Genomic DNA, 23329 nt, shown 5'->3' on the forward strand with positions numbered 1-23329 from the left:
ACACACCCCTTGCTGCTCCTATCCCATTCAACTTCAGAGTGGCTTTGTTAAAAGAGAGAGAGAGAATAGGGAATGGTGCCATTTCCTCTTCAGCAGCCGAAAATTCCAAGAAGCTGGATGGCTTCTATATAGTGTGAAGCTCTCCTCCTTTTTTATTGACTTCCTCTTCAGTTAAAAACAAAAGCAAAAAACCTTGGCTTTTGTACAACATCCCCACTCTGGAATGTGTTTCGTGGAGAGTAAGTTGGCCAAAGTTGGAGTCCAAGATCGAAATCTGATGCTGCAGTCAAGAGTGTAAAATGATCCTGCCAAGGCAAAGATCTTCCTGAAAAGAACATGTCTCCACCCAATGAATTCTTTTCAGTTTATAGAAAATTTGTTTTCTTATTGGCCCAGAAATCTGTCAGTCAAGCGAGCTGAACAGGATATCTGGTGAAAAGGAACATCTCAAAATGCCGCATGAAGAAAATCAGCAAAGTGACCTTTTCTCACACTTCCTCCACTCTGGTACATTATCCGTAAACACTTGCCTGGTAAGCTCATTCAGAAACCATTCTTACTCCCCAAAGCTGAATGTTCTTGTGGCAAAAGCAAGACCCATTTCAGAGGATTCTGCCCTTGAATGTTTGAGAAAAATACTTGAGGGCAAAAAGCATCAATGGAAGATGTACTTCCTCAGTTTCCTGTACAACCTTTTGTCTTCTACAGGTTTTTCCTCAGCACTTTCATGGCTTCACATAGCAACTGGAAACAGCAATGCAGTAATAAGGGATCTTGGGATTCCTTTCTGGATGTCATGTCACTTGGAAAAATCACATAGGGAAGACTGCAGCTTTTGTGCAGAGAACAGCGCTTTCGATTTTGTAGGAAAATACTGCCCAGAAAATCCATACCAACCAGACCCACGTCAGTAGTGGGGCGGGCGGCAGTGGTGCTCACCTGACCTCTTGTTCCTATGCTGCTGCCATATGCCAGGATGGAGAAAGGGCAGGGCAAGGTTGGCACATTGAAAATGCACCAGCAACTCCTCTCCATTTATTCAGATTTGTGAATGTGATACTGTTAATCAATTCAGGTGCAAGTTCCAACCAGACTCTCAATTTCATCTTTGTATGCCGCTATTGCGTGACAGGAGTCATTCTGCTCCCATGCTAACACCCTTGGCATCACACAGCAGTGTGCTTTGGTGCCAGCCCCAAGTTCCCAGAAAACTTGATTGTTCCGGGAAACCCGGATAATAGTTAGCGTCTTTCCTAGGATTCCAGGCAGCTCGCTTCTCTGTGTGTGAAGATGAGAAACTGATAAATATAAACCACTGGGTGCAGATCATGTGGGCAAGCAGGCAACTTCCTTCCTCTCCAAGTGGGACAGAGCCACTGTGCCAGCTTCCCAGTAGGTGGGTCACAGTGGCTTAACAGTGTGGGGAGGCAGAAGGGAGACGGGTGTGGTGCAAACACATTTGCGGGATTGCCTCCGCTGGAAAGTCTGCGCTATTCTAACCTCCCTCCTACATTGCCCCTCTCCTTCCTGGTGTGGACGAGAGTATTTGAAAATTATTTTAGGGCTGCAAATATCTAGAATTATAGAGTTGAAAGGACCAAAGAGTCATCCAGTCTATCCTTCTGCAATGCAGGATCTGCTAAAGATCAATTTATTGAAAGGCTGTATTGCTTGTGAGGAACAGGTAGAAACCCAGCAGAGAGTCTCCTTCTTTAGGTAAATTTCCCCAAGGGAAGCAGGCTTTTTGCACCCATTTTCATAGTCAGGGCTTTTTCTCAGCCGGAACTCATGCCTCCATCCCAAAACCCAGCACCTCACTTACCCAGTTTTGGGGAAACAGAGCAAGGGCTGGCGGGGGGCATCGAGTATTGCTGAGGACCACCAAAAGTGACCGAGGTCCGTATGCGGCGGATCACTGTTAGAGCATGAGACTCTTAATCTCGGTCATGGGTTTGAGCCCCACATTGGATGAAAGATTCCTGAATTGTAGGGGGGTGGTCTAGATAACTCTGGTGGTCCCTTGCAGCTGGGATTCTGTGAATGTAGCCAAGCTGTTTCAAAGAAGGTTTTACTTCATCATGCCAGCTTCAGCTAACCTTGCAGTTTTGTTCTTCCAGCTACATCCCAAGAATTTGTTTTCGATAACAAGTTCTGAGAACACCACTTTTCCTTTGTCGCGTAAGCATCCAATCCCCGTTCGCTTCCATCATCACCCCTTGTCAGCAACCTCAAGCAGAAGGTTTTCAGGCCTGGGGTCTTTTACTCCAAGACCGATAAGCAAAAGTGACCCTTCCTCCCCCCACCCCACCCCCCACTAGGAACCTGGCCAAGCAGTTCCATCCCACCTTGCAAGCTGAGTCTGGGCTGGCCCCCTCTGAAGGGCTGAGCAGGCAGAGCCATTTCAACTGCCCCGACGATCTGCGATGACAGCACTCAATAAAATGCACCCCAACCCGAGAAGTCTGTTTTTTGGCTAAGGAAGCATTCATAATGTGAAACAAAGTCTAATAACAAGGAGCTCTTTAGCTCAACTCTAAGCTTTTGTCTTAGGGTTAACAAAGAAATTCCGTAACAGCACCAAAATGCTTATTATATCGGCCTTTGTTTCGTTGCCAGGAAGAGATTTATAATTGGACTCGCTGGGGAAGCAATGGGATGTGATGACTTGTGCGGGGCTGCCTGAGCTTTTGACATTCTCCCAAAGACACATACCCTGGAGTAGTTAGCGGATTTCAATAACAAAGCCAGCAGAATTTATAGGAAGCCACGGAGTACACGATTAATTGTGAATTATTGTAGTCTCCGCTTGGTTAAAACTGAGCAGTAACTTAAGAGACTAGTTTGATATTGAGTGCTGTTGGCTTTTCTGGATCCTGGAAAATGAGAGACGTGGAGGTCCTAGAATGGTAGCGTTGTAAGGGACCCTAAGGGTCATCTAGCCCAACCCTCCTGCTATTCAGGAATCTCAACTAAAGTATCCATGGCAGGTGACCATCCAACCCCTGTTTAAAAATTCCAAAGGAAGGAGATTCCAGCACCTTCTGAGGGAATCTGTTCCCATGTCAAACAGCTCTTACTCCCCCCATCCACCAAGCTTGTAACTCTAGCAAAAAAAGGGGGGGGGAATGATATTTGTCTGGCATGACTTGTTTCTTAGTAATCACAACATCCTTTTCTAAGTGCTCGCAAACCAAATGCTTGAATTACCTGTTCAAGGACCTTCCCTGGTATTGATGTCAAGCTCACTGGTTGGTAGTTACCTGGGTCTTCTCCTCCCCCCTTTTTTTAAAATAGGGGGAATATTTGCCCACCTCCAGTCTGCAGGGACCTCACCTGCTATCCAAGAATTTTCAAAGCTTATAGACAGAGGCTCTGAGATTACCTCCGCAAGTTCCTTTAGTACTCTTGGGTGCAGCTCATCAGGCCCTGGAGATCTGAATTCATTCAAAGTACCGTATTTTTCGCACCATAGGGCGCACCGGACCATAGGGCGCACCCAGTTTTTAGGGGGGGAAATCAAGAAAAAAAATCTTTCCCCCCCCCAGCCCCAAAGAGCAGCGTACAGGCTGCGCACAACCTCTCCCTGCCGGAGGGGTTGCGCGCGGCTATGGCACAAGCCAAGGCAGCGAGCAGGATGGATCCTGCTCGCTGTTTTGGCTTCCCCTTTTAGCCCCGTGCAGCCTCTCCCTCCCGGGAGAAGCTGCGTGGGGCTAAAGAATCCATAGCCCCGTGCAGCCTCTCCTTGCCGGAGGGGTTGCGCGCAGTTATGGAGCAAGCCAAGGCTTCCCCTTTAGCCCCGTGCAGCCTCTCCTTGCCGGGAGACGCTGCGCAGGGCTTTCCTGGCTTTACTGGGAGGTGGGGGGATTCCCTCACCTCTCGCAAAAGCCCGTAGAAGCCGCGCAACCCCTTTAAAGAGATCGTGGCTTCTCCTGGCTTTTCTGGGAGGTGGGAGAAGGGACTGATGCGGCCAGTCAGTCCCTTCTCCCTCCTGTGGAAAAGCCCACAAGAGCGCACGGAGCTTGTGTGCAGCTCTTGGGGGCTTTTCCCACCTGCCTCACCCCTGCATTCGCTCCATAGGACACACACACATTTTCCCTTGCTTTTTAGGAGGGAAAAAGTGCGTCCTATGGTGCAAAAAATACGGTAGCTAACTACCGTATTTTTCGTTCTATAGGGCGCACCGGCCCATAGGACGCACCTCGTTTTTTGGGGGGGGGGGGGAAATGAATAAAAAAAATTTATTCCCCCCCCAGCCGCGGCTGCCGCCCCAAGCCTTGCGCACACCTGCCCAAAGCACGCATGCTTCGGGGTGCAGGCTGCCGCCCCAAGCCTCGCGCGCCCGTCGGGACCTCCCGCCGGGCGCGCAAGGCTTGCAGACACTCGCCCGAAGCACGGAGAGCCCTCGGGGGGCTCCCCGTGCTTCGGGTGACAGGCTGCCGCCCCAAGCCTCGCACGCCCGTCGGGACCTCCCGCCGGGCGCGCAAGGCTTGCAGCCTGTCGCCCGAAGCACGGAGAGCCCTCCGGAGGCCTCCCCGTGCTTCGGGCGACAGGCTGCCGCCCCAAGCCTCGCGCGCCCGTCGGGACCTCCCGCCGGGTGCGCAAGGCTTGCAGCCTGTCGCCCCAAGCACGGAGAGCCCTCCGGAGGCCTCCCCGTGCTTCGGGCGACAGGCTGCCGCCCCAAGCCTCGCACGCCCGTCGGGACCTCCCGCCGGGCGCGCAAGGCTTGCAGACACTCGCCTGAAGCACGGAGAGCCCTCGGGGGGCTCCCCGTGCTTCGGGTGACAGGCTGCCGCCCCAAGCCTCGCGCGCCCGTCGGGACCTCCCGCCGGGCGCACAAGGCTTGCAGCCTGTCGCCCCAAGCACGGAGAGCCCTCCGGAGGCCTCCCCGTGCTTCGGGCGACAGGCTGCCGCCCCAAGCCTCGCGCGCCCGTCGGGACCTCCCGCCGGGCGCGCAAGGCTTGCAGACACTCGCCCGAAGCTTCGGGTGACAGGCTGCCGCCCCAAGCCTCGCGCGCCCGTCGGGACCTCCCGCCAGGCGCGCAAGGCTTGCAGACACTCGCCCGAAGCACGGAGAGCCCTCGGGGGGCTCCCCGTGCTTCGGGTGACAGGCTGCCGCCCCAAGCCTCGCGCGCCCGTCGGGACCTCCCGCCGGGTGCGCAAGGCTTGCAGCCTGTCGCCCCAAGCACGGAGAGCCCTCCGGAGGCCTCCCCGTGCTTCGGGCGACAGGCTGCCGCCCCAAGCCTCGCACGCCCGTCGGGACCTCCCGCCGGGCGCGCAAGGCTTGCAGACACTCGCCTGAAGCACGGGGAGCCCTCGGGGGGCTCCCCGTGCTTCGGGTGACAGGCTGCCGCCCCAAGCCTCGCGCGCCCGTCGGGACCTCCCGCCGGGCGCACAAGGCTTGCAGCCTGTCGCCCCAAGCACGGAGAGCCCTCCGGAGGCCTCCCCGTGCTTCGGGCGACAGGCTGCCGCCCCAAGCCTCGCGCGCCCGTCGGGACCTCCCGCCGGGCGCGCAAGGCTTGCAGACACTCGCCCGAAGCTTCGGGTGACAGGCTGCCGCCCCAAGCCTCGCGCGCCCGTCGGGACCTCCCGCCAGGCGCGCAAGGCTTGCAGACACTCGCCCGAAGCACGGAGAGCCCTCGGGGGGCTCCCCGTGCTTCGGGTGACAGGCTGCCGCCCCAAGCCTCGCGCGCCCGTCGGGACCTCCCGCCGGGCGCGCAAGGCTTGCAGATAGCTTCCTGAAGCCTGGAGAGCGAGAGGGGTCGCTGTGCACCGATGCCTCTCGCTCTCCAGGCTTCAGCGAAAGCCTGCATTCGCACCATAGGACGCACACACATTTCCCCTTCATTTTTGGAGGGGAAAAAGTGCGTCCTATGGTGCGAAAAATACGGTACCTCTTTTCCTAACCTGGGCTGCAGATCCCTCCTTGCATCTTTATTGTGTTATCACCAGGCTGGGCACTGGGAGGCAGAGGAGATAAGTAACTTTTTCTTATTAGGCTTTGCAGGCTTGCAGAGGCAGGAATTGAAACAATCATTTTTTCCAGTGGTACAAAGAGAGCAGATCAAACAGATTTCTCCTGTGACTGGTGGAGGTGGGAAAGCTTTCGTTCTTTCAGGATGTCCTCACAATCAAACACGTGGCTATAATTCTTTGCACACTTCCTCAGGAGCAAGCCCCATTAGAGATGGTGGAACTTGTTTCTGAGTAAAGAATCACAATGGGTCTGTGTGTTGTATACAGATCAATGCAGACTGGATTGTACTGATGGACCATTCTAGAATTCTCCCATGCTGCATCTGGGTTATTTGAAACTCCCCTCCCATGTGACTATCCATCGTACGCTACTGTCAATTAAAAAGGAAGATTGTCTTATCACCGCATGAATGGATTGTTAATAGGCCAGCTGAAGGCCATCATCCAGGCCTATTCACAATAATTTTATTTTATTTTTACATGTTGGGATTAACACGAGTTGACTTTCTCAGTGGATTTAGGTACCTGGAATTATTATCCTTGTAACTATTCAGCCGGGCTTCGAAATGTAGCTCAACACATCCTAGCTTGAGGCAGCTGTTTTTATAGAACGTCTCGAGTCGTGAACTGGTGACATTTCACATAATTTCAGAGCAGATTCCAGAGTCCACTAAAAAAAGAGAGAGAGAGAGCAACGAAATAGTCTTGAACGTGCAAAACAGGCTGAAAGATCTTTCCTTGTGCTTTTCCTCTACTGCTTGCACTACACAAAAGCAACAGCCTTCTTTATGTGTTCATGGATGAATGTCCCATTAATATTTCAATGAACTTCCAGATAATACTCCGGGGTGGGGTGGAGTGAGGAAGCATTTCCTCATAAACACAGCCTCAAGATCTTTAGACCCATAGGAAGCTACCTTCTGCTGAGTCAGATCAAGGGACCATCTAGTTAAGGATTGCCTTCATTGACTGCCAACAGCTGCCCACTGCTTCAGACAGGACATTCCTACCTGGAGATGCTTGAGACTGAATTTGGTGCCTCTTGCACGCAGAGGAGACACTCTACCACTGAGCCACGGCACTTCTTGGCTCAGTCACAAGCAAATCCAGCATATGCACACCCAGAACTGGACAGTAAGTCCAGTTCCTATTCTCTCTCTGTGCTCAGCATGTCTGTTCTTTTTTAATTCGTGGAGGCTTTCCTCCCTGTGCGCTCCTGTGGTAATCATCGCGGACCCCCAGAAAACATTGTTGCCTTTTGACTGCGAATGCAAAGTGAGTCCTTAGCTCAGGAAGTGCCAGTGGGCGATTTGAACAAAATGATACCTCATCAATTGTCTGTGTGGGGCTTTTCCTTTCCTTCTATCTGATGGTGTGCCAAGTTTATCCTACAGTATTTACACTGCGATTTGTTTGTTTGGATACCCTTGTTAGCATTGCTCTGGAAAAGACAAAAGAGAGAACCCCAGGAAGTTTATGTTTTGCGGTCAAACTGGTAGAGTTTATGCTTTAATTTTCCCTCCTAGCTTTACTCTGTCTTCATGGAAACTTAATAGATAAAGGGGAGTGAGGGACAATGACGGACAATTGCCGTCAGACTAGCTACTAATATAGGAGTCTTTTACTAATTGTAGACCTGGGACAGATCTGAAAGGCCAGTGAATGAATGCCTGCACTTGTTTTGCAATTTTTATCCCAAAATGTTCTAAGGCCGTTGTGCACTTACCTGTGAGCTCACGAGGGCTTACTTTTGAGTGGAGATGCATGAGATTGCACTGATGTTGGGTGGAAAAGACTGAAATGGAAGCACTGGGAATATTTCCTCCTGCAAGAGATTGGTGGATGGAATTTGCTTCACGTTTAAAGTGCAATGGTAGAGTCACGCAGCTATTTCACACAGCAATGGGTGTTCATTGAGAGAAATTCAGACTTAAACACTGATGAATTTTCAAATGCCGATGAAAATGTGGAGAACTGAACATAAGAATGGAAAAATGAGAAACTGAGGGAAACCGAAATTGACAGTTGCCCAGCCCTGGGAAGTACTGGTGAGACAATGACGATGTACTAGTAGTGCTAGTACACTCACTGCCCATCCTGCATCCTACTTGTTCATGAGTGTTTATGATGGAACAGAGTTCCAGTTTTACATGAATCAGTTCTTACAGCTGAGTAACTCTGTATAGGTGTGGGAATTTCCTCCTGCTCAAGGGCAGAAAAAATGACACACATCCATTTTGAACGGTTTACCATGTTACCTCTCCTTTCTGACCCAAAGGCCTTTGCTCCCCCGACCTGTTTTTTCTTCTCCTCTTCCTCTGTATTTTCTACCAAATTATTCTTTGTTCTCAAGCACCTTCGGTTCAAATGTGCCCGGCCTCTGTTTTAGTGCAATGTAACCTGGGACGATGTAAGTTAATCTATACATTGAGTTTCTAAGCGTGAGGATTCCGGTGCAGGGTGCAGATTTGGTGAGAGTGTTTTCAGATCAGTTTCAGCCTCTGATTTGCCGCCTCTTTCTTCAATCAAAAGTAGCCTGTTTCCATTCCTTCTGAACAACACCCCATGTCCTTTAGTTTAACTCTATGTTCTGCTGTTGTCAGTAATGGATGTGTGTGTGTTGGCATCTGTGAACGTTGACTAATACTCTTCCTCCCCTCCCCACTTAGCATGTGAAAGATGAAAGGAGTGACGAAGAAGAAGAAGATTCTTTCAGTGATGTCGAAGAGGAGTGCACCAAAAACGGAAGCAAGAATGGATTGAGCTACCCTCTCCTAAACAACAACAATCATTAGCGTGTTGCCAGCGCCTTCTCCTCAGGGTGCTGTTTGCTGCGCCTGAAATCCATCCTACAGTAGAGAGCTTAGCGTCAACATCTTAACTGGAGTCCATTATTGATTTTATTGCCGGCCAGTTGAGCTGGAAGAGAGCCCAGTTTCTTAAAAGAGCAAGAATAATTTGCTTAACTCGACAAAATGTGTTTAATGGGCCACTTTCTAACACAGTGCATACGGGTGCATGGCAAGCCTGACCTTTTCAACTCTTGAGAATTTTCAAGGATCGCCAAACAGTCTTTGGAGTGTCATCATTTCGAACTGAGCTGCTCACACATTTAGAATTTGATAAGCGCTTTAAACAGTTTTGCCGAGTCTCTCATAATGTTTTAACATGGTTTCATAAGTGCGGGGTTATATGTGAAGTTGTTGCCACCAGAATTTTTTCAGTAAGGCATTAGGCCATCTTTGTTGAGTTTCAAGCCTTCATTGGTTGCTTTCCTGAGAACTGCTTCTAATTCTCTCTTGGAAGGGTTGACCTTAGGAAGAGGCAGCGTGGACCAAACTCTACCAAGGATCTTTGTGATATTTTTCTCCAGAATGACGATTGACCATTAAGCCACTCTGGGAATTGTTGTTAAGTTGGTTTGTTACTTGATGGTAGAAGCACAAGACATTGTGGGAGGGCCCAGCGGCCACCCTGGTATGTGGGGAGCCTGAGAACATAGACTTTAGACTGAGTCAGATCTATCTTGTTCAGCATTTTCTACACAAGAAGTTCAGATAGGATTCTTTCCCCAGTTTTACCTAGAGATGCCGGGCATTGGGCCTGGGGCCTTTTTCATGTAAGGCAGATGCCGTACCTTGGAGCTACAGCCCTTCTCTGCCCTGGAAGATGGTCCAAATGGCATATCTGGTGGCTTACCACACGGTGGCTGCATGGAGAGCTAGGAGCTCCTGGTCCTAGCCCAGGTGGTTGCTGACAGCTCAGCACAACCTTCCTACCTCTTGAGTTAGAGATTTCTTGCTGGGCCTCCAGCAGCCTTGTGCAAATTGTGGGTGGCAGTGATCCCATGCATAGATCATTCTGGAGTTGAAGGGCATGGAAGGCCTTGGCTGGGCTATACTGCTTCTTTCTCGACTCAGTTGTGCCAAGTGGGAATTGCATTTTTTTTTTTAGGAAAGCAGCTCATTTGATGATGCCTTGAAGCCCTACAAAGAATTCCTCTTCCTTTATGTTTTTGTTACACTGCTTTGCAGTGAGGTGTCCATTGAAGCCTGCTGCTTTCTGACTCTAAAAACAATCTATCCTCCAAGAAACCAAGTAACACATCTGGAGTCCATGACTGCCTCTGTTTCAGGTTGGCCTAATAATAATAATAATTTATTTATACTCCGCCCAGCTACTCTGGGCAGCTCCCAACCAAATATTAAAAATACGATAAAAGATCAAACATTAAAAACTTCCCTAAACAGGGCTGCCTTCAGATGTCTTCTAAAAATCAGATGATAGTTTATTTCCTTGACATCTGTATCCCATTCCCAATGGGCACCAGCAACCACTAGGCCAAACAACTGCCCAGTGAACGAGACACTGCTTAGTGATACTTCGCTGACTCCTACTTTAGAATTGGCCTCTTTTCTTCTCAATTTTGCATCATCTCTGCTCCAAAGTGTTTTGTTTTTTAAAAAAAAAACCTGAGGAAACCGGAAATAATTATTCTGAGGTTACACAATTCATCCCCCAATAGATTCCACAGGTGGCGTCTCCCCAAGCCCCAACTCCTTTGGCTGCTTATCTGTTAGGGAGAAAGGACAGTGGCAATCTCTGGATCAGCCTTCTCCAATCTGATGCCCTGAAAAGTTTTTGGACCGGAACTACTATCAGCCCCAGATTTGGGAAGGCTGATCTAGAGGAACAATATTGGCTCTGTATTCGTGACTTTATTCCCCCCCCCCCATTTGAACCGCACAAGTGTTGTAAAATCTCCCCTCTTTGGTCTGGGAGGGGGTGGGATGTGTGTGTATTCTGTATGTATAAATTGCAACGTCACCTACCTGTTAACGTGTGTACGTATTTATTTATATATTTACCTCTGCCTTTATATGAAAATGCCCAGCGAGTTGCTTTTTTTGCTACGTTTAGACAAAGATTCAAGAGAGCTAGGACTAGCCTTATTGTTGGACCAATCCTAGGTGGAAACCTAGGACCGCACTTGATGCGAGGAGCTATCCCTTCTTGGCAGTGACTTGGCGTGTTCAGTTCGGCCACTGATTGTCAGCTGGGAACGAAAGAGGGGCAGAAAGGAAAAGGGTCAGGAAACGGCCCTGAGCTCCTGTCTCAGCAGCAGCAGCAGCAGCAGCAGCAGCAGCAGCAGCAGCAGCAGATGGATTGATGAGGAGCCTTGTGGAATTGACCAGCATCTGAGACGGGTGAACAGCAAGTAGCCTGTAGGACCAGTGACTGGTTGGGGAAGGGCCGTAGCTCAGTCACAAAGCACTCATTCTGCACACAGAAAGCCTCAGGTTCAATCTCCAGCATGTTCAGGGAGGGCTGGTGAAAGTATTTTGCTTGAAACCTTGGAGAGCTACTGCCAGTCATTGAAGACAAAAACTGAGCGAGATAGGCCAGTGAACTGAAACAGCATCAGGCAGCTTCCTATGAAGAGAAGGGGCGAGCCAGAGATCTTAAGGTGGCTGCCTTGTGCTACTGTATATTAGAAAAATGGGTGGGTGTCAAAAAGGGCCCCACCAGCGCTGGCAAGGCTGATTGTCCAAATGGGATCAGTGAGGAGAACAGAGGCGCCAAGGAAATCCAGGATCCAGTGCAAATATGACATGCAGTCTGTGGGTGGGTGGAAGTTATTATTACTTTAAGACTTCAGGATGTTGTACTTGAGGTTCCAGTACAGAAACTGGTTTTTCAGTAAACCTTTTAAAAAATGTGTTGTCTCATCTTCTTTTGTTACATCAGTTCCATTGTGATGACGATAGCCTGCTTTATTTTTTAATGAATGGTTTCCCGTAAAATACCTGAAACGTGATTTTGCAATGAGAACATCAGCATTAAAAAATAATTAAAAACAACTCCATATGTTAAAAAAAACATAATAAGAAAATAAAGAACCACCTGGTGTGTAGTGGGGGTAATTGCAAAGAGAAGGTGCCACCACACTAAAGGCCCAATTTCTATACCATACATACAGGATACCTCCTGATGAGATTCTATCTGCAGTGTGCCTTCTCCTGCAGAGTGGAATGATTTGCGGGGGGGGGGGCGGCATATAATGGGTGAGATGATGTTTTAAATGGTGGCAATTAGAGTTTAAATATATCAGCAGAATTTTGAACAGTGCCTGGAGGAGAACCCCAAGACCTTGACTGTGGAAAATAGGAAAGCTAAGTTTATTACTGGAAATACATGTTGGATAGGAAAGAACTTAGTTCCAGCTAATTCAAGTGGGGATTGTCTTACCCCAGATCCTCCAAGTGTTCCTATTCAGGGATAGTCCCAGATTTACAGAAGCCGTCCCAGTTTCTGACTGGATCCCAGAATGTCCCATTTTTCCTCAGGATGTCCCTATTTTCATCAGAAATATGTTGGAGGGTATGTTACCCCACATTTGGCTGGTTGGCATATCAGCAGAATGGGCACTAATACAAGTGTCACTACTACAGGGCTTTATATACTAATAGTAACCTTTCCTGGTATCAAATCAGCAACCAGCGCAGATCTCTGAGCACAGGTGTTACATGCTGACAAGGCCTCACTGCTGTCAGTAGTCATGCTTCAGCATTCTACACTAACTGCAGCTTCTGGATCTGTCCTGAACCCCTGGCCTACCTGGCGGCAAGTCAGTGTGTCAAATCCAAAGTTAAAAGACCAGGGGTCAATCCACACAAGCAAAGTCCAAAGGTCAAGAAACACAGTCCAGAGTCAAACCCGAAGCACGGTCCCATAGAAATCCAAGTCAAAGTCCCTCAGCAAGGGCAGCTGAGCAGACACAACCCCTCAGCTCTGCTTCACTTGTGTACTTTGCATGCTGATTGCAACATCTGGGCTTGATGAGGCATGTGGCACACACCTGTTCCAAGCCTACTCCAGCTGAGGAATCACATGCCTTTTCCCAGAACTAGCGAGCCCCACCTGGCCAGCTAGGAAGCTGGGCTGTGGGCCGTAGCTTTCCTCTGCTTCCTGGAGCCCACTGCTCCCTACTTCTCAGAGCCTGCCGTGTTCTGCTGCTCTGGTTCCTGTGCACTGACACTCATCCCTTTGCTATCCTCCATCACCCTGTGAGTACATCCTTCCCCATCCCCTCCTTCCCCCGGTGTGTCCTAAGGGGTGTAGCCAGGATCCTCTTCCTCCTCCCCGTTGTCCTGCCAGTTCATGTAGGGCTGCCATATGCCTGGATTTTCCCAGACATAAACAGTGTCCCGCTGGAAATTGCTGAAATGTCCAGGAAAATCCGGGCGTATGGCAACAGAAGTTTTCACTTTTTGAAATATGGCATCCCTAAGTTCAAGACAATATCAAATCCTACAGTGCAATCCAGATAATGAACCAGACAGAGAACTTCTTCAATATATCATGGTTTGTTTATGTGCTAGACATGAGGGAGGAATTCAGTTCAGATTTTAATGTAAACGTACCTAATCCCCACTTCCTAAATCACAGCTATCTTTTGAAATTCATACTACTCTAAAATTTGCAATGCTGCTCTCCAGCCAAAAGATGTATACTAAATTTTAAAAACTATATTGAAGGAACGTATGGATGGAAGTTCATATATGAGTAAAAATACATATATACAAAAATGCATTATCTTTGGTAACATTGCTCGCAAAGAAATGTGCGTATGCCCTCTGAAATGCCAATGAATCTTTGCAAGAATTGCAAAGGGAAGCGGAAATGTGAAGACTGGGAAAAGGAGAATCAGAAAGGAAACCAAAATTGTCTGTCCTTAGTGTGTGTATGAACATAGACAGATAATTTAGATTTCCCATTGAGTTATCCAAAAACAAAGCGGAATATGTGAGTTTTGGCGTTATGCATGTCCCAAACTGTGAAGGAGGGAAAGGTAAAGAAATTGCATTTTGCTGATTTTGAAAGAAAAACAGGGTCTCCACAGGGATTGTTGCCTAGTTCCTTCAGCTGCAGTTGCTCAGAACAGTTGACAATGAGTGAACAGAAGTATTTAAAGCACATATAGATATATAGGATTATATGAATAGAAGATCCCTAAGGATGCATATATTGTTGAACACCTACAAAAGAGGTGATGACCACCAGCTGGAAATATTTAAAAAATGGTTTCAGAAGAATTACGGTACTTAAAAACGCAGCCATGCACCAAAAGGTATGAAAATCATACAGGAAGAGGCCCATTTGCCATACCATGTAAACAGTAAACGTGTTTTACAGTCTCTCATATTGGCATGGCTTAGCCTTGCTTAGAACTTGGCCTCAGGGAATAATTAAACTATGGAACTCACGCCTGCAGGAGGCAGAGATGGCCATCAGCTTGGGTGGCTTAAAAAAAAGGATAATAATAATAATAATAATAATAATAATAATAATAATAATAATTTATTATTTATACCCCGCCCATCTGGCTGGGTTTCTCCAGCCACTCTGGGCGGCTTCCAAGAGAATATTAAAATACAATAACCTATTAAACATTAAAAACTTCCCTAAACAGGGCTGCCTTCAGATGTCTTCTAAACGTATGGTAGTTGTTTTTCTCTTTGACATCTGGTGGGAGGGCATTCCACAGGGAGGGTGCCACTACTGAGAAGGCCCTCTGCCTGGTTCCCTGTAACTTGGCCTCTTGCAGCGAGGGAACCGCCAGAAGGCCCTCTGCGCTGGACCTCAGTGTCCAGGTGGAATGATGGGGGTGGAGACGCTCCTTCAGGTATATTGGACCAAGACTGTTTAGGGCTTTAAAGGTCAGCACCAACACTTTGAATTGTGCTCGGAAACATACTGGGAGCCAGTGTAGGTCTTTTAAGACCTGTGTTATATGGTCTCGGCAGCCGCTCCCAGTCACCAGTCTAGCTGCTGCATTCTGGATTAGTTGTAGTTTCCAGGTCACCTTCAAAGGTAGCCCCACATAGAGCGCATTGCAGTAGTCCAACTGAGAGATAACCAGAGCATGCACCACACTGGTGAGACAGTCGGCGGGCAGATAGGGTCTCAGCCTGCGTACCAGATGGAGTTGATAAACAGCTGCCCTGGACACAGAATTGACCTGAGCCTCCATGGACAGCTGTGAGCCCAGAATGACTCCCAGGCTGCGCACCTGGTCCTTCAGGGGCACAGTTATCCCATTCAGGACCACACCTGCCCGCCTCCTGTCCACCAAAAACAGAACTTCTGTCTTGTCAGGATTCAACCTCAATCTGTTAGCCGCCATCCATCCTCAACATATTCATGGAGGATTCAACATATTCATGGAGGAGAGGACTATCGAAGGCTACTAGCCACAATGGCTGTGCTCTGCCTCCATGGTTGAAGGCAGTTATGCTTCTGAACAGCCGTTGCTGGGAATTATAGAAGGGGAGAGTGCTCTTGTGCTTGAAGCTCTGCTTGAAGTTTTCCCACAGTGGTCGGCCACTGCGAAAACAGGATGCTGGACTAGATAGGCCATTGGCCTGATCCCGTAGGCTTTTACATTCTTCACTTTGATGCACCTTCACTTGCCTGAGGCCTCTCATCCCCAATGGACTTCCTCCATCTGAAACGTGGCTTCTGTTAGCTATTGGCGATGCAACTATTGGTGTTGGCAGCATGCAAAGCAGAGCAGTTGCTACAGACCAAAAGCGGTGATGGGAACAGGGTTGGAGGTGGGTCTACAGCTCCTGGATGGATGGGATGGTGGGATTTTGAGTTCAACCACATCTGGAGAACCTGGTATAAAGCCTCCAACTTAAACTGCAGAGATGAGATTTGAGGTGGGGGTGCGAACTGGCAAGAACTCTAGGACCCCCTGCAAGGGAGGAAAGGGGGGGAGACCCAACCTTTCTGCTTTCCACCCTGTCTTCTAAGTCAGCCTAGGTATTAAGCAGCAGAGAGGAAGTGAAGACCTTGACGTTAATCCCTTGTCAAAGAGTGGGATTCCCAATCAAAGAGATGGGGAGATCAAAGGCACCTAATCTCCCTCCTCCCTGACCACAGAGGGCTCCAGTAGGGTTCTGAGAGTTTATTTAGCTGACAGCCCCTCCCCTCCTTGACAGGATTACTGGAGGCTGTGGGTTTATTAGAAGGTGAGGCCAAAGAAAGTGGCCTGAGCTTCTACATATGACTTCTTCTCTCTGCCCACTCTGAACGTGAAGTCATAACAATCTGCTATAGGGGCAACGTTGCTGATGTTCGGTTGCTCCCAACTTCTTCCCCCCCCCCCCCAAGCGGAGAAGATATATCATCTATTTACTCAGCTGGCAACTTCCCCATTCGCCCTGCTTTTTGCTGGGCTGTCAATTGTTTGTGGGGCTCTGCCTCCCTTTTCCTCATTCTTCATTCATTGCAAGTTCAAAAGGCATCCCATGGAATAAGAAGGCACTGAATGCAGCGAGCTTTGGCTTTGATGTTCGGGAGGCTCATTTTCATTCTGAGGGTTCGAGCATTTCAGGAGGCCACTGGGTAAGGCTCACCTGACCTTCTGGAAGGTGATGGTGATGATGATTTCAGAAGGAAAGGTGAAGAAAACAATACTCTGGCTTTATACACGTTTTGTCTCAAGCCGGGACCCCCTCAAGTATCCAGTCCAATCCAAGTTATCCTCAGTCATCCTCCCCTCTGTTTCTGATATCCATGCTCAGACGGCCACTTACAGGAGGCAAAAATGGCAACCACCCCAACACATAGCTGGTGGGGGAGGAAGCATCAACAGCCTCAGGGGGAAACCCTATGTTTTGCAGAGGTACAATTAAAGGGAGACACACTCCAAAACTGCCCAATTAAAAACTGTGTGATCAGGCACCACAGACTGCTGACTGCTGCTTTGTTGTTGTTTTACCTATCACATTTATCTCTCACTTTTCCTTCAAGGAAAAGGACGCGGGTGGTGCTGTGGGTTAAACCACAGCCTAGGGCTTGCCGATCAGAAGGTCGGCGGTTCGAATCCCCGCAACGGGGTGAGCTCCCGTTGTTCGGTCCCTGCTCCTGCCAACCTACCTGTTCGAAAGCACGTCAAAGTGCAAGTAGATAAATAGGTACCGCTCCGGTGGGAAGGTATACGGCGTTTCTGTGCGCTGCTCTGGTTTGCCAGAAGCGGCTTAGTCATGCTGGCCACATGACCCGGAAGCTGTATGCCGGCTCCCTCAGCCAATAAAGCGAGATGAGCGCCACAACCCTAGAGTCGGCCATGACTGGACCTAATGGTCAGGGGTCCCTTTACCTTTACCTTTCCTTCAAGGAGCTCAGGTGGCACACATGGTTCTCTCCCTCCCTGTTTTATTCCTCACAACAGCCCTGTGAAGTAGGTTAGGCTAAGAGTCAGTAACTGGCCAAAGGTCATCCAATGAGCTTCATGGCCGATTGGGAATTTGAACCCTGGTCTCCCAGGTCCTAGTCCAACACTCTAATCACTACACCACACTGGCTCTCTTTAGCATCACCCAGCAAAACAGCCACAATGCAAGAAATCAGCCAAAGAATGGGCTATTGACTTCACATTAATATTTGAAAAATATTTTTCCCCTGCTCCACTCTCATCCTCTGCATTTGGTTCATACTGCCTTGTCCTTCACCAACGAATTCCTCAATCTGTTGCCTACTCTGAACCATTCCTTAAGCAACTTTGCCTCATGGATCTCTGACTCCCAGCACTCTTACTTTCCAGGATCACTGTCCTTTGCCTGATCCACAAAGCAGTTCTTGCCTCAGCCAGACCAACAACAGTCACTTCCCTCATAGTTACTGGACTGTGGAGATTGTCAGCTTTGTTCCTTGAACACTTGGAATGTTTGTGAACACTTTATCATCACAGAAGCTCAGCCAATCAGTGTAAAGGTTTCACGACCAACAGCATAGTGCACTATATTTTATACTTTCAGTATGTGGCTATATGAGAATTTTAATTGCAATCAGATTATCCTTTATCAGTATTTATTTACTGGTCCTAAAATGTCTATCCTACTTCCCCCCCGCCAATGGAGACGCTTAAGGCGGTTAACCCTATATAGCAAACAAGCCACTTCAAAAGTAAAAGAAGAAGAAGGCACAATCCCCATCCCTGAAACAATCATATTATTATTATTATTAAAATGTATACATTGCTCTTCATCATAGGATCAAAGGGCAGTTTACAGCATAAAAACACAGAAACACCTAACACATTAACAAACAAAAACAATAATCTTCAACGCCACCACAGTTTAAAAGGCATAGATTGTTTAATCAGCCAAAGGCCTGACTGATGAATAATGGCACCTAACGATATGTAATGAAGGCACCTAGCGTGCCTCCCTGGGAGAGCATTCCACAATCCGGGAGCCACCACAGAAAAAGCCCGTTGCTGCCCTCCAGAGCTCTTGTGTAGGGGGCACATGAAGAAGGGCATCCTCTGAAGAAGGGCCTCAGATGATGAAGGCAGGGTCTAGGTCAGTTCATATGGGGTCCTTGGCTGTTTAAGGCTTTATAGGTCAAATCTAGCACTTTGAACTGGGCCTGGAAACTAACTGGCAACCAGTGCAGTAGGACCAGGATTGGTGCCATTTGCTAATATCCCATCCTCCTCCTATTGCTCTTGGTCACCAGACCAACAGCAATAGGAGGAGGAAGGATGGGATATTAGCAAATGGAACCAATTATGCTCTATTCAGCTCAAGGGGACTTACTCCCACATAAGTGTGTTTAGGATTGCAGCCTCAATACCAGTTTTGGTATTGCTAAAAATGATCACTAGGTGGCGGTAGAGTCACACTTCTCTGTATAGGAGAAGGTGAGGACCAATCTTAAGAGACTGTGGAGAAGAATCATCCCCCTCCATTGACTTTGTAAGCAAATGACTGTCAGGATGCATAATGGAATCTGCCAGGTTGCCCCCAAACACTCTGAAGCGTTCCCCTTTCCTAGGGGCCTGATCCTGGCGAGCCTCCAGATGTTGCTGGACTGTGACTACTGTAGCCATCATTGGCCATCTGGGACTTGGACTCAAATCACCCATGGAGGTCTCCCTTCCCCTGCAAACCTCACTGCCTTTATATCACCTGGATATGCACATTTTTTACAGGCAACACATTATGCAAATACTCATTTAATACACGCATTGTCCTCAATTTGAACAAATTCCCTTGATTTGCACAATGTATCTTGAGCCCAGTTTTGCATAATTATGATTGCAGGTGACCAGAACTGATAGTGTCATGGTCATGGAGAAGGAAGAAGAGAGGTACAGCGAAACGTGGAACATTTAATTAGTATTGTCAAGTAAACAGAGGCCACGAAGAAGAGAGGTGTAGCTTGGCCAAGCTCAGAGGTCACTGCGAAATCTTGCCAACGCTGACTCTGGGTTTTCAAACCTATCTACACATCCATAAGAACCAAACATCTTTTATTTATACAAAATAGAAATTGTGGTGTACTTCCCATACTCACCCCTCCCCCCCCAAAAAATCATCCAGAAGATGGCCAACTCTGATTATAGGTTTGAGTCTTCGGTTATTATAGACTAGCCTGCCATGACTGCTTTATAGGCTGAAATGAGCAACACACCATGTAGAGTTAATTATAGGTAGAATTCATTGGGCTGTCAGCAGTCCTTTCAATTTTATTAATTGGCGAGCCAGGCTTTCTCTTAAAGGTCTGTCTGTGCCGTCTTTCCACAACCCACGTTTTGAACTACAACTCCCATCATTCCCAGCCAGCACAGGAAATCAGATCAGGAGATAAGGTTGCAGGGTCTGGCAGGCGAAAGCTGGTCCACAGGACAGAGGCTAGCTGCTCCTGCTCTATAACCCCTCTGCAGCGCCACAGATCCAGCTCAATGGTGTAACGTTGGAAAATGTCGATCACTTCTCCTACCTAGGCAATTATCTTTCCACATTGATGCCAAAATCCAGCATCGCCTGAGCTTTGTGAGTGCAGCTTTCTCCCAATTGAAGTGTAGCATGTTTGAGGACTGGGACATTCGCAGGGAAACCAAAATGCTTGTTTACAAAGCTATTGTACTACGAACCTTACTATATGCTTGTGAAACATGGACCACTTATAAACGCCATCTCCAACTCCTTGAAAGATTCCATCAATGGTGTCTCTGAAAAAAAATTACACTTGGGAAGACAGGCGAACTAATATCAGTGTGCTGGAAGAAACAAAGATCTCCAGTATTGAAGCAATGATTCTTCAACACCAACTTTGTTGGACTGGTCATGTTGTGCGGATGCCTGATGATCGACTTCCAAAGCAACTACTCTATTCTGAACTTAAAAAGAGGTTTAAAGACTGTCTCAAGGCAAATCTTTAAAAATGTAGTACAAACACTGACAACTGGGAAACACTGGCCTGTGAGCGCTCCAGTTGGAGAACAGTCTTTACCAAAGGTGTAATGGGCTTTGAAGACATTCAAACTCAGGACGCAAGGGAGAAACGTGCTAAGAGGAAGGCACCTTTGGCAAATCCACAACGTGATCAACTCCCGCCTGGAAACCAATGTCCCCACTGTGGAAGGACTTGTGGATCCAGAATTGGCCTCCACAGTCACTTATGGATTCATTGTTAAAACCGTGTTCATGGAAGACAATCTTACTCGGCTATGAGTGATCGCCAAAGATAGTATATTAGTTTAAAACAGGCTCAAAGCTGAGTAATCAACACAACTCCCAATCCAGGAGCTCTGGGTGTTGTATTTCTGCGACGATCTAAGGATCTTTGGACAGAATTCACAGCTTAGTGGTTTAGCCATCAATCCCCTTCCCAGGGAACTCTGGGAATTATAACTCACTTAGGGGAATAGGGCATAGGGTTGCCATATTTTGAAGAGCAAAAAAGAGGACACATTTGCCGACTTCTACTTTTAACTATGGATCCCTATGATGACTCTCATTTTACATACCCCTGAAAAAGAGGACGTGTCCTGGAAAAAGAGGACATATGGCAATCCTAAATAAAGGCCCCATCAAAACTCTCAGCACCCTAAACAAACTACTGCTCCTATAATTTTGGGGGAGAAACCAAAGTAGCATCATAGCGCTTTAAATGTATGGTGTGGGCTTTGCAATTTTGTGGGTACAGAAGAAGCAGGCACACAAAGGCTTGATCAGGTGCTGAAGATTCCTGTGTGCTCTCATGAGAAAAGGCATCAAGTCACGACTACGTTGCCATGTGTTTGTTCTCTAGGAAGGCCACAAAAATGAACCAGATAGCAGATAAGAGCATTTTAATATATGATGCCTAAGTGTTTTTAGGGTTGATAGCAAGCTCTGTGATATGGCAAGCCCAGATATGGGCTTTTCCCTGGAATAATCTGCACCATTTTGCTGCCTAGCTAAAATGGGCAGAATATCAAATGGATATGCCAAAAGTTCAGTTCTTCTGTATTACCCACCCACTTCGTTCAAACCATGCTTGGGAAGGACAGCTGTGGACCCTGCTATATACCTGATGATGCAATTAGGCACACACCCCTTGCACCCCTAGCTCTGCAAGCTTCTTCTGCTTCCGCCAGAAACAGGGATATGGCTGAAAGGATCCACTTTACTCTGGCCACAGAGGGCATTCACACAACCACTTGATCAGGCATTAGTCTGACGTAGATAGTGTCTCAAACTCACAAGACTTTACAAGGCAATTGTCCCAAGCCAGATCTACAGCCTTGTGCATTAAGCACAAGGACAAGCGTGGGTGGCTGAAGAACATAATAACTTAATCTGCAGAAGCAAAAGTTCAACCCCATTCTCATCACAGTTGCCTGTCTTCTCTGCCTTTTCCCTCAAACCTCTTCCTACTTCACTTATTTTTTCTGTGCATTACTGCTCCCTGATCCATCACACACTTCCTTCAACCACAGGAAGGAACAGGGGAAGCTGCCTCCTATTGAGACAGACAATTGGTCTAAGCTCAGTACTGTCTACACTGACTGGCAGTGGCTTTCCAGGTTTTCCCAGCCCTACCTGGAGGTGCTAGGGAAGGAACCTAGGGCCACCTGAATGCAAAGCAGATGCTATATGGACCTTCCCCTGGAACCTTAGAGAGTTTCTCACACACAGGCTAAGACCATAAAGTTATTCTGCAAGTTTGTGGCAGAGATGACCTCTGAAACTATCTTGTCCCTGGGCTGCCTGCCCTTTAGTTTCCCTACCTCCTGAGTTTCCTTCCAAAGCTTCCAGTCCTTAATACTGCCCCTTTCACTCCATGGGAAGTTTCAACCCCAGTCAAACTGCCAATGTTCCCTGCCTTCAGCGAAACTGGACAGCAGCTAATCTGTTTCAGAAGCTCCACTGTCACAAGTACAATGCTACATAGATATCCCCTTGAGAGGAAGCCAGAGATGCTATCAGGAAGAGGGGAAGGGATGTAGGGAGGAAAGTTACTTTGATGAGCAGCCAACTTAACCCTTGCTTCCCAGGCCAAGAGCCAAAGGGATTCTTATTGCAAAGATGTCTATAACATATGCCTGATGTCTCTGAAGGCTTACTAACTTTGCAATAATGGTTGCAAAACTTGGCTTCTCTGCTGGGTATTTAAAATGACAAAGAGGAGTGGGGAGAGGGAGGGAGAGAATGAGAATAAAATGTAGAACAAGCAGCAGTGGAAGGGTTTGTTTCCTATAAGATAACTTGAGGTAGTCAAGTAGCACCCAGAGGAGAGTGCAAGTCTGGGAGTAAAGGAAGGCCTAGGCACTAAAGCAAGGTCAGTAAATGGTTTGTGTGCCAGTGTGGTGTAGTGGTTAAGAGCAGTAGTCTCGTAATCTGGGGAACCGGGTTCGCGTCTCCGCTCCTCCACATGCAGCTGCTGGGTGACCTTGGGCCAGTCACACTTCTTTGAAGTCTCTCAGCCCCACTCACCTCACAGAGTGTTTGTTGTGGGGGAGGAAGGGAAAAGAGAATGTTAGCCGCTTTGAGACTCCTGAAGGGGAGTGAAAGGCGGGATATCAAATCCAAACTCTTCTTCTTCTTCTTCTTTGGGTCATGTCTGAAAATCCATAGGGGAGGAAGAAGTGGATAATACTATTAGTACAAGAGAGGATACCCTCCAGCACTTTGAAGACAAAATCTGGAGTGCCATCTTCCCAGATGCTTTCTTCCCATTTTTTATTGCAAAACCTGGTGGACTGCCTTGCCCCAGATCAGATCCAGGAGCAGAGCTGGCGACAGTGTCCCAGTCTGGAGGAGAAGGCAGCTGTTGCCCTCCAGTGCTGTATTTAAAACCCTCACAGGAGAGAACTTCGTGGAGTCGTCTTTGAAACTAGCTGGAGGGTAACAGGTGAGAGAAGGCTTGGCTGCAATTCCTGGCAGCGGTTCTCTGGGGATTCGAGACAGGAGTGTTTCCAAACTGTGCCTGAAGATGCCAGGGATTGAATTCTGGATCTTCTGCATGGAGAGCACATCCTCACAGGATGAGCCAGGCATGATCTAGCAGCCTT

The 23329-nt window shown here is 48.0% G+C and overlaps 1 protein-coding gene across 5 annotated transcripts in view; it reads left to right on the top strand.

Annotated features, from left to right (window-relative positions):
• LOC128401613 (protein Lines homolog 1-like) overlaps positions 1-9522 on the top strand; it is an 84550-nt gene extending 75028 nt beyond the window's left edge. For all 5 annotated transcript variants that reach the window (XM_053364891.1, XM_053364886.1, XM_053364889.1 and 2 more), the window contains one exon: positions 8643-9522. In XM_053364891.1, coding sequence (XP_053220866.1) covers positions 8643-8768 — 126 coding nt within the window. In that variant the 3' untranslated portion in view covers positions 8769-9522. The remainder of the gene's footprint in view (positions 1-8642) is intronic.
• The last annotated feature ends 13807 nt before the right edge of the window (positions 9523-23329 follow it).

Source organism: Podarcis raffonei, chromosome 14 (genome assembly GCF_027172205.1).
Source record: "Podarcis raffonei isolate rPodRaf1 chromosome 14, rPodRaf1.pri, whole genome shotgun sequence".
NCBI classification, from domain to species: Eukaryota; Metazoa; Chordata; class Lepidosauria; order Squamata; family Lacertidae; genus Podarcis; species Podarcis raffonei.